Source organism: Saccopteryx bilineata, chromosome 1 (genome assembly GCF_036850765.1).
Source record: "Saccopteryx bilineata isolate mSacBil1 chromosome 1, mSacBil1_pri_phased_curated, whole genome shotgun sequence".
Taxonomy (NCBI): Eukaryota; Metazoa; Chordata; class Mammalia; order Chiroptera; family Emballonuridae; genus Saccopteryx; species Saccopteryx bilineata.
The window spans coordinates 351,978,825-351,991,031 of NC_089490.1; the positions used below are offsets into that span (position 1 = coordinate 351,978,825).

The window sequence follows — 12,207 nt, forward strand, 5'->3', positions numbered from 1 at the left end:
TTTTTAACCAAGATCCTGAACACCTGGACCAGATTTTATTCAGCTCACTGTTTTGCTATCCAGAAACTAAGGTATTGAAGACATAAAAAAGAGAGGAGAGTTGTAGGATTATACTTTGTAGGCAGCAAGATAAAGTGAAGAGGGGACTTAGATATTTACTATTTTTTTTTAGAAATAAATTTTTGATTTCATTCACACAGTTTGAAGGCAGAAGTGTTGTATGAAATTGGGTGTTCCTGGAAATCATGTGTTTTCCAAAACAGGTCAATAAAACGTAGTCTAAGAGCATACTAATAATGACAGTCTTTATTATTTCTCTATCCAAATAGGAAGCATTATTTTAGTATTAGTGGAAATCAAGGGTAAATTACTCCCACGTCAAGGAGAAATAGAATAGAAAATAGTTATTGACCATTAGACCAATATTCAGATTACTCTTGCTTCTTACCTGTTTCTACCCTATTCCTCAAAATCATGATCTAGTTTCCCTTGATTGTTTTCTAGAGAGACTGAGCTACCACTTTGTTTCATTGATTTTGGGTAGCAAATATTACATGAAGCAAAAAATTCTCATAGGAAAAGAACATGATTCTAAAGGATTGAAGGTGGTTTCATGAAAAAACAGAAGTTTTACCTACAGAGCTCAAGAGTGAGGACAGACAGATGATATCAAAGTTATATTTTATAAGTGGGAATAGTAACACATTAGTTAATACAGTATCACTAGTCCAGTAACCCTTCTACATGGTAGAAGACACATTCTTTGCAGAAGAAATTAAATTCTGATGTATCAAAATCTTCAATTTTCAATTAGTGGTACTTATGCTTACCTTAATTTCTCTATTTGCTTTTTTATACATGGACATAGAGTTAAAATGCAATAAAGCTAAGGAAACATACTTGGATAAAAATATAGTATCTTTCTCTCCAATGCAGACAGTTGTTATACAGGTGCAGATATCATTAAGACACTGAGCTAATATTGTGCACTCTTGTTATAAAACCCTAACTCCAAAAGCTGTGATATTACATTAGGGCCTTCTATTTATAATACAACATATAGACAAAGCAGATATTCAATATCACAGTTAAGAGAGACTGTTCAATATCTTAAAGTTGAATAATGATTCTAATTAACAGTTTATATTAAATCATTACAAAATATTGAAAAACTTTTATAAATCTTTTTATGACAACTGTAATTGTGTGTATATATTTTTAAATACAGACATAGTTTTAAATTTATGTATATCTTAGTGATATATGCGTAACAAAACTGGAAAATATAACATTGACTATAAATATGAATTATGAATTTACCAAGCTAAAGACAGAACCTTGTTGGCAACTTTGAACTTTAAGAAAAAACATTTTTTTGTATTGTAAAGATCCTCTTTTAAGTTTTTATACAAAATGAGTATGAATACACTCCTTCTAATTCCAAAGTTAAACTTTTATTTATTTATTTATATTTTTCGCAGTGTCGCTCGCGGGTAAAAGGGCCGCCCCCCGAGGGCAGTCGGCCCCAGTTTTGCGCGAGCAAGTGCTCTGGTGCTGCAGCCTGACAACCAGGGCCACACGCAGGCGCAACGGGGGCTCAAAGGCAGCGCGCAAAGATAAACTTTTAAATGATGAATAAACCAATTATCAAAAAAAGAAAATTTAAAGTTGGCTTAATAAATTGCCATATCCTTTCAGTATAAATTTGAGAATTCCTCATTTCAGAGCTCTCCTTCAGTATTAAAGTAAGAAAATAAATTTAGTGGGTTTTTTATTTTATAATTTGGCATGTTAAGGAACTTTATCCAACTTGACAATGAAACAAATTTGTTGCATTTAACTTATATTGCTCAACACCAAGCATTTCATTTCCCAAAGATAATCTTGACCCAAGTGGTTCTGTTTCTAATTCTCTTTTTCTGATATTAAGATATCCTTCCCAACTCTTTGGTATCCTGTTTACCTAAAGCATGTTTATGTGAATATATTTTTAAACCTTTGTATGTAGTTTTCATCCTAATATACTCTTTTGTACTGCATATATGATTTTTAAATTGTTTAAATTAATAGTGTAAGTAACACGTATTTATTATCAAAATCAACATATTTGTCCTACCTTTGTCATCTTACTTTTTCTTTTCACCTTTTTGTACTTTCTTTGTTGCATACTTTATAATGTGAATGCTTTATTTAGTTATCTTTTCTAATTAACTTAAGGAAGACATTCTATATTTTTTCCTTCTTTTATGCATCCAAAGTAGTAATATTTAGATTACAATTTAATAACTCCAAAAGTAAAGTATAGTGTTACTCATTTGTTTATTATTCATTTGTCCATTTATTTATTTATTAAAAAGAACTCCACATTTATTGAGTATCTGATATGTACTAGATGATTTGCTAGACACTGGGGATGCAAATATAAATACAAATTGTCCTTAATATCATTAATTTCATTGAATTGTGTAGGAGTCTTACATAAAAATTGATTGTTATAGTTCCCTGAAGTAAATATAATGAAAGAGAACAATTTTTTGAACAAGTCATCTTACTTCTAATTATGGCTGTAACTACATTATTTTAAAATGATTTAGAGGATGTGTTACTGTAAGGCCAGTGACCATGGCCATGCAGGTTCACATTGGGTTCAGGCAGACGATAAAGGAACTGTGGAGCAGAAAAAATGGTAGGCTATTCCGTTTATTAGATTCTTGCAATAGTGGACGAGTAAGCAGACAAGAAAACTGCTTCCCTGTCATCCCTTCTCTCTGGGCTTAAAAGCAAACAGACCGGGCAGAGGACTCCTTCTCCAGCAAACAATAGCAAAAAAATGGCCCCTCCCAATGGCAGCAAGCAATCCACAATCTATAATCTGCCTCACTGAGGGCAAGCATCTGCAGCTTTACATTAACTACATACATGTGGTGCTACACTGTATTCATACACCAATCATGCAAAATATAACCGAGCAAGCCAAACACAATTGTTTGCCCAACAGTAACTAATGTCACATCCAAGGGACATTTGCATTTTTCTGAAGAAGCTTTTTTTTGAAGAATGAGTAGAAATTAGCTGGAAGGAGAACACTAAAAGGACAGAAGACTTTGTATCATAAAATGAAGAATACCATTGTGTTGTAAGAAATAGCAACAGAAGAGGACTCTGTCCCTTCCATTTTGATCTTGCAGGGTTCTAATCACACTTCACTGTTATGAAGACAATGACTACTTAAAGGCCAGATGAGCTGCACCGAGGGACCCAGGGGACACTACAATCCAGACTTCTTGTAGAGCATCCAAATGGCAGCCTCAGTCATAGTCTTGCTTGGATATTTATTAGCAGAAACAAACAACTTTAAGAAAGTAAAAGAAGGAAGTTCTCAGGGGATTAGGCAGAGGGTAAGGTACATGCTAACTCCAGGGGTTAACAATGTCCCCGTCAATACTATTTATTGACCTATTCATACTGTGTTCACCATGTACTGTATTCAGTACGGTCTTCAGAGAAACCCTTAGACTTTTGTCCGGGGAATGAACTTTTATCCAAAGGGCCTCCAGCGTACTCCTAACTTTAGGATCCCACACTTTACACCTAGAGGATTTATCTTTTCCTCTTAGATGCCTCTCCTGAAACTAGAAAAGATATACAGGTGCTCCTATGACAGGTGTAACTCTAAGGTTGTAATGACATGAGCAGAGGCCTTTGAAGAGTATGTTTACTAATATGTTCAACCTGGACGTCCTTTCTACTTCCAAATTAAGTTACCTTTAGAAAAATCTGAGCTGTCTTCTCTTGGTGTCAGTTTATGATATAAAATTTCCCTGTGACTACACTTCTATCCCTGTGACTATAGTTTCTTAAAAATAAGCAGTTTTATTAATGAAGGATAGAACGACTATTTCCTGTGATGGAACATAGAATTAATTTAGTGGCAGTCAATTTCTTTTAAGATGTTGACTTTTGTAAGAACTCCAAAATCATTGTCAATCTGAGAATATACAAAATTTTAATTTTAACTTAATTCAATATGTCATTTTTATGGGTAACATTTGTTTTTGTGTTCAAATATTTGCCTACTCCAAATGTCAAAAAGAATGTGTGCTTTGCATGTGACCTTTAGCTCTAATATTTTTCTAAAATACTTTTTGTGTTTGATGTGATTTAGGGAATAAAATGTTTTTTTTTTGTCTCACATATTCAATGACCCAGTAATGCTTATTGAAAATAACATTTTTATTTTCTTCACAATTTGCAGTGTTCTCTTTGTCAAAGATTAGATGGTTTAATGTGTAGTTTTATTTTTTGGTTTCTGGACTTTGCATTTTTGAAAAAGCATTTTCATCCATATTTAAAAGAATGGGCAATGTTTTTTTAAAGGAAGTCATATAAAGTTTTTATATGCATAGTTTTAGGAATTAGACAATTGAAGTTAAAATCTATATATTTCATTAAGATACTGCTCTTCTTGAACTCCTGATCTTAAGGACATGAGAAGTCCAAAGAGCCTCAAGAGATTAAGTGAATTACAAAATTAGTTCCGGAATCCTAATGTTCAAACAAATTGGTTGAATTTCCACCACATTAGTTGACAATGCTTCTATAGAAAATCAAATACACCATTTTCTATTTCTGGTAACTACGTGATTATTGAGAAGATGTTTAATGGAAGCCAATTAGGTTGTTTGAAAACTTTGATCACAGAGTTCCTTCCATTCTAGTGAGTAGAAAAGTTTATGTAAATTTCTTGTTGCTTTGTTATCTAAATGATTATCTGCCATTCTAATCAGCCTGAATCTTCCATTAACTTTATTTATTTATTTGCTACTTATTGGGCAGAGGCTACAATAGCTCCAGTTTTTCTCTTCCTTCTTTTACCCTCCTTGTTGGGTGTAAGAGTATAGGGTACCTTGAGGAACTGGTAGAAAGAGGATTCTGACTTCTTTACTGCCTAACAAGCTTTTTAAAACCGTAGAGTTAACTCATGACCCTCTAGATTCTAGTGAATTATTAATTATTTATTCTCCATTACCAAGAAATTTTCTATTATTTGATAATTACAAGATTCTTTATGATTTAGCTCCTGGACAAATGTCTAGTTTATTACCTTTCCCCTTCACACCAGTGAATTCTCATAGACCTCATTGTTTTAATTTCCATATTTTAAAAGTAGATTTCTTATTCTGAGAATCCTTTTAAAAAATGTCTTCTTACAATTTTTTTCCCTTCAAAATAGATATCAAACACTTTTTCTTCAACATAGTCAATAGTCTAGTGCTTAATTAGGGTCTTGCATATACTTTTACTTTAGTTCTTGTTACATTTATTCATTTATTATGATTATTTGTATGTATCTTTCATTGTGTGTGACAGAGACAGAAAGAGAAACAGAGAGAGGGACAGATAGGGACAGAGATGAGAAGCATCAATTCTTTGTTGTGGCACCTTAGTTGTTCATTGATTGTTTTCTCATATGTGCCTTGACCAGGGGACTACAGCAGACCAAGTGATCCCTTACTCAAGCCAGAGACCTTGGGTTCAAGTTGGTGAGCTGTGCTCAAACCAGATGAGTCCATGCTCAAGCTGGTGACCTCAAGGTTTTAAACCTGGGTCCTCTGCTTCCCAGTCCAACATTCTATTCACTGCACCACTGCCTGGTCAGGCTATTTGTATGTATCTTGATCTCTTCATTAAATTCTGAGTTCCTTAAAAAGTGAAAATATATCCAGATCCCCATATTGTCACATTCCAGGTGCTCAATAAATAGTTCTGAAAAATAAACATATTAATAAAAGAATGAAATGCCATTTCTTTGTCCCAAATATTTAGTTGACTTGAAAATGAGGTTTTAGTGTAAGTACAGAATTTGGGATTAATTAATTTTGGTCTTGAATGAGAAATAAATTTAATGTATAGTTAGAAATAAAAAATATCCAGTTGTATTTATATTGACTTCCACTATAACCCAGTTATAGTAGGTTACATTGTTAAAGTTATAAACATATAAATCCAAATGGTCAGAGAGCAAAAATGAGAAAATAATAACAATTGAAGGTGTTAACATATTATTAAATGATAAATATTACTAGAGAAACCAGCTTCATCCTGGTTGGGTAGCTCAGTTTGTTAGAGCATCATCTCAATATGTCAAGGTTGTAAGTTTGGTCCCCTGTCAGGGCACATACAAGAGTCAACCAATAAATATAAATAAGTGAACAAACAAATTAATGTTTCTCTCTCACTCTCTTCTTTTCTCTTCTCCCCTCAAATCAATAAATAAATTTTAAAAATTTTTAAAAGAGAAACTAGCATAACTGAGGCAAGTATAGCAGTCCCTTCAGTAAGATATAATAGTACCATGCTTACTTTTCTTTTTTTAAATTTTATTTATTGATTTTAGCAAGAAAGGAAGGGAGTGAGAGAGAGAGAGAGGAACATAAATCTGTTCCTGTATGAGTCCTGTCTAGGGATAAAATCAGCAACCTCTGTGCTTAGAGATGATGCTCCAACCAACCAAACCATCTGGCCAGGGCCATGTTTATTTTTCTGGTGTGTGTGTGTGTGTGTGTGCGTGCACACACGCTTGCACGCACGCGTACACTTGTTTTTTTATTTTTGCCACAAACACCAAATGATCTCAAAGTGCAATGCCTAAAAATAAAACAGAGAGATTGCTTAAAAGATGGAATGACAGAAATTATTTGTTGACATGGACATATTCATTATCCTAACCAATGGTAGCTGCTTTCAGTTATTACTAGAAGTTTTTCTCAGTAGAAATTTAAAATCATTCTTATAAATGTATGTAGATGAGGTATAACACAAGAGTGCGGTGTCTTAAATGTGAGAAGACTGAGTTGAAAATTTTACTGCATTGTGAAAAAACAAGCCCAATTGAAGAATAAATAATTAAATATTTTAAAATGATTAGAACAGTAATCAAAATAATTTTAAAAAATACTCAGCCATTAATTTACAATAAGAATAAAATTTTAATCCTATCTGTTGGAGAATTCATAAAGTGATTAAAGATCTCTTCTTCAAGTCCACATCAATAGGGAGATATAGATAGTTATTAATAGTTAAATAAGGTATCCTAACAAAAATTTCTTTACAGAAGTCATAACATAATTATACTTAATGTAGTTATACTTTAATATAACTTTATGAGGATGAGAATCACTTTTTTTAAAGAGTGAATGAAAATTATTGTCTGTAATGAGAACTTAGATTGATAAAAATTTGTTGATTAAACAGAATATTTAGCAAATGAGCAACAAATAAACAAAAATGCTACTCCCTGGCACTTCAAAAATATGGTCCTTTGATATTTAAAATGCACTACAAAATTTGAAAACACAGAGTGAGAGGGACATAGTAACTATAAATTATATTTTCTCTTCTCTTTTTCTGACTCTAGAAAAAGCCCACATAAATTTTAAGCCTAATTGATCGTGCTAATGTTGAATAAAACAGAACTGAACCCAGCTTCATTTCTTCTTAATGGAGTACCAGGACTTGAAGACATACACATCTGGATTTCCTTCCCATTCTGCTTCATGTATGTTGTGGCTGTGGTAGGGAATTGTGGACTGCTCTATCTCATCCATCAGGAAGACTCACTGCACAAGCCCATGTACTACTTCTTGGCCATGCTTTCTCTTACTGACCTTGTCATGTGCTCTAGTACAATCCCTAAAGCCCTCTGCATCTTTTGGTTTCATCTCAAGAAAATTGGCTTTGATGAATGCCTGGTCCAGATGTTCTTCATCCACACCTTCACAGGGATGGAGTCTGGGGTGCTCATGCTTATGGCGTTGGACCGCTATGTAGCCATCTGTTACCCTCTGCACTATTTAACTATCCTCACCAATCCAGTCATTGCAAAGGTTGGGTTTGTTACATTCTTGAGAGGGGTGTTGCTCATTATTCCCTTCATTTTCCTCACCAAGCGCCTTCCTTACTGCAGAGGCAATATAATACACCATACCTACTGTGATCACATGTCAGTAGCTAAGTTATCTTGTGGCAATGTCAAAATCAATGCCATCTATGGTCTGATGGTTGCTCTTCTGATTGGAGGTTTTGACATCCTGTGCATCACAGTCTCCTACACCATGATCCTTCGGACAGTGGTCAGCCTCTCCTCGGCAGATGCTCGGCAGAAGGCCTTCAGCACCTGCACTGCCCACATCTGTGCAATTGTTTTCTCCTACAGTCCAGCCTTCTTCTCCTTCTTTTCCCATCGCTTTGGAGGCCATACAGTTCCTCCATCTTGCCATATTATTGTGGCCAATATTTATCTGCTCCTACCTCCTACTATGAATCCTGTTGTCTATGGGGTAAAAACTAAGCAAATACGAGTCTGTATTGTTAGAATCCTTTCAAGTTCTAAAGATACCAAAACCCATAGTGTATAAAAGGAATATTTTTCAGAAAGAGAAGAGCTTTTGGTTAGACAGGAGTTGATAAAATATTTTGGGAAGTACAGGTACTATTTGACCATGGAAATAGAATGGTACATTTCTAAAAACATGCCTTGAGAATCTCAACATCACTGGCCTGCTCACCAACCATTCTATAAATATATTTTTGTTTCTCACTCCTATAAAATATTAGTCTAATAATTAACATTTATTTATTTGAACAAACAACTAATCTACTTATTATTTAAAATAAATAAAGTGAAAAAATATATAAATGTTTTTAAATAGTAATTATAATTTACAGAATGAGAGCCAGTTGTTAATTTCCCCTGAAACATATATATATATATATATATATATATGTATGTATTTTTCTGAAGTGAGAAGCAGGGAGACAGAGAGACAGACATCTGCATGCACTGGACTGAGATCCACACAGCAAACCCACTAGGGGGCAATGTTCTGCCCATCTGGGGTCATTGCTCCCTTGCAACGAGAGCCATTCTAGTACCTGAGGTGGAGGCCATGGAGCCATCGTCAGCGCTCAGGCCAACTTTGCTCCAGTGGAGCCTTGGCTGCAAGAGGGGAAGAGAGAGCTAGAAAGAAAGGAGAGGGGATGGGTGGAAAAGCAGATAGGTGCTTTTCCTGTGTGCCCTGGTTGATAATCAAACCTGGGACTTCCACATGCTGGGCCGACGCTCTACCACTGAGTCAACTGGACAGGGCCTATACTATATATTTTTAAAAATTACTGAAATACCTTCTTTCAATGACTTCCTCCTGAAACAGAAACAAGCAAGCCTCCTATGAAGTCATTAACATAATAAATTTGAAATCTCTGGGTATCTTAGAGAATCTTATTATTAAGCTTAATAGATCTCTTCTGTTCAGACCACACATATTATTTTAAATGTAGACTAATTTGATATCCAATTTCCTTTAGGAGAGCCTTTGAAATAACACATTCTGAAAAGCAAGGTAGATAGAGCTCTTTACCAAATATATAAACATAATATTATATTATAATATTATTATACTATTATTATAGTATAGTAATATTATATTATATAATATATATATTACAAAAACATCATGAGCAGAAACTTGTTTCAAAATTTATTTGTTTCATCTTATCTCCACTTATGAATCTAATAAATAAAACTAAATATCTTTTTCTTTTTACTTTTTTTTCAAAATTTTTTTGTTTTTAAAGATTTTATTCATTTTAGAGAGCAAAGAGAAAGAGAGAGAGAAGGGGGAGGAGCAGGAAACACCAACTCCCATATGTGCCTTGACCAGGGAAGTCAGGGTTTTCAACCAGTGACCTCAGTGTTCCAGGTCGACGCTTTATCCACTGCGCCACCACAGGTCAGGCAATATCTTTTTCTGATATGTGAGATTCTTCTAAACTAATAACCAACTGATAGACTGAAGGAAATAATACTTTTACATTAATGTCTTATGATCTAAGCCAATTATATAAGAAATGTTATAAACCAAGTTTTTATTTGTATCTTTTTTTGAAACTTCAGACACTATACATCATTGTTTCTCCTTAATTCAGTTAATTATACTCATCAAATTTTATTTCATTAGGCTTTATTTACTATCTCACAGTTTTAAATCTTACAGGTAACCCTACTCCCCAATATATAATTACCTTCCATGTGTTACTTTATATCTCTGTTCACCTTAAACTCAAAACTTCTGTAGTAGGGGTTGTTTCCTAAACTGGTCTGTACACTGAAGGAAGGTAGAGACCAAAGAAAGAAGCAGATCATTCAAGACTGGTACATAAGAAGTTTAGTAAACAGGCAAACTTAAATACAAGGCATCTCTTAGATGGTTGAAACACGAGTAGATTTCCACATTCTCTCACCAGAATCTTAAAAATTACATACAGGCCTTAACTAGGTTTATTCATCTATACAATTCCAGAGTGTCCCAACAAAACTTTGCTCTCTGAAGGCTGTGTCTTTGAAAATGGCTCTGGCTGTGGGAATGGTAGGCAGAACATATATGCCATGGGAAGGGGAGGTGGTAAAGAGCCTTTGATTGCGGGGGTCCAACTCAAGTGTCAACTGGTGGTCATGGTCTTTTGATGACTTCCTCCAACAACAAGCTGTCAAAATTCTTTACCTTCTCAACTTGAAGTCACTCTTCTCCTTGTTTGTCTTTTGTGTTCCCATCCATCACCTAAAGTTGCTTTTGCCAATTTCACCAGTGACTTCCATGTTCACAAGTTAACTAAGCCCCTTTCTGGGCTCATTTACCACTACCTCTCATGAATATTAAATATAATTCTCTGTTATGTGTATCTTGGAACATTTTCATTTCTTTCACTTCAGAAAAACATATTTCTATGATTTTCTTTACAGAAAGATATAAAAAAAATCAACATGTATATGAAAAGGTGATTAACATCATTATTTATCAGGAAAATGAAAATTAAAACGATGCCAAGATATCACCTCACATCCCATTAGGATAGTAATTATAAAATCAAACAGTGTTGGCAAGAATATGAAGACATCGGAGCCCTTGTGCGCTGTCCATGGCAATATAAAATTGTGCAAACACCATGGAAAACAGTATAGATATGCTTCAAAAAAATAAAAAATATAACTACCATGTGATTCAATAATTCCATTTCTTTGTATTTACCCAAAAGAATTTAAAGCAGGATCTAAACAAGATGTATGTATTCCCCATATTCATTGCAGCCTCATGAATGAATGAATCAGTAAAGAAATGTGCTATATACATACAATGGAATATCACTCATGCATAAAAATAAGAAAATTCTGTTGCATGCTACATTATACATTGACTTTAAGAATATTATTCGGTGTAACAGAAGCCACTCACACAAGGAAAAATGTTGTATGATTCCACTTACATGAGGTACTTAATGTACTCAAACTTATAGAAGCAGAAGTAGAATAATGATTACACTTATACATTAAACAGTAATATATATTTGACTGTATATATATTAACAAAATGTAACATAATATTTTAACAATATATATTATAATGGCATAATATAACAATATGAATATTATTATATTTAACAAAATTATACATTGCTCATGAAAATTTTTTTAATCCAGTTACATGGAGAGACATGCAGTGTGTAGATGTCAATTCTCCCCAAATTGGTTTGCATATGTAATGCAATTCGTGTACAAAATCTAGCAAGATTTTTTGTTGACATAGATAAGATTATTTTAAAATTTATTTGGTACATCAAAGAACTACAATAGCTAAAACAATGAAAACAACACAATAAAATGAGGAAACAGCCTGACCAGGTGGTGGCGCAGTTAATACAGCATAGGACTGGGATGCAGAGGACCCAGGTTCAAAACCCAAGGTTACTCCCTTAAGCACAGGTTCTTCTGGTTTGAGCAAGACTCATCAGCTTGAGCCCAAGGTCGCTAGCTTGAGCAAGGAGTCACTCGGTCTGCTGTGGCCACCCAGTCAAGGCACATATGAGAAAGTAATCAGTGAATAACTAAGGTGCTGCAACAAAGAATTGAAGCTTTTCATCTCTCTTCCTTCCTAATGTCTGTCCCTATCTGTCCCTCTCTCTGTCTCTCTCTGTCCCTGTCACACACACACACAAAAAGAATGAGGAAACAGTCTTCACAATCTCAAGACATATGTAACTACAGTAATCAATACTAGAGTTTTGGCAGAAGACAGGTATACAGATCAATAGAACAGAATAGAGAATCTGAAAATAGACCCCCACAAATATGTTCAAGTAATTTTTTACCAA

The 12,207-nt window shown here is 34.1% G+C and overlaps 1 protein-coding gene and 1 non-coding gene across 2 annotated transcripts; one reads left to right on the plus strand and one right to left on the minus strand.

Moving 5' to 3' along the window:
- OR52N4 (olfactory receptor family 52 subfamily N member 4) lies at positions 1–8,551 on the plus strand. Its single transcript, XM_066253791.1, has 2 exons — positions 1–71; positions 7,418–8,551. Exon 2 carries the CDS (start codon positions 7,458–7,460, stop codon positions 8,415–8,417), a length of 960 nt encoding a protein of 319 aa, XP_066109888.1. The 5' UTR covers positions 1–71; positions 7,418–7,457; the 3' UTR covers positions 8,418–8,551.
- LOC136321317 (small nucleolar RNA SNORA76) lies at positions 1,479–1,610 on the minus strand. The gene has a single exon (XR_010728581.1). It is a non-coding gene; the product is annotated as a small nucleolar RNA SNORA76 (small nucleolar RNA).
- Positions 8,552–12,207: the final 3,656 nt, after the last annotated feature.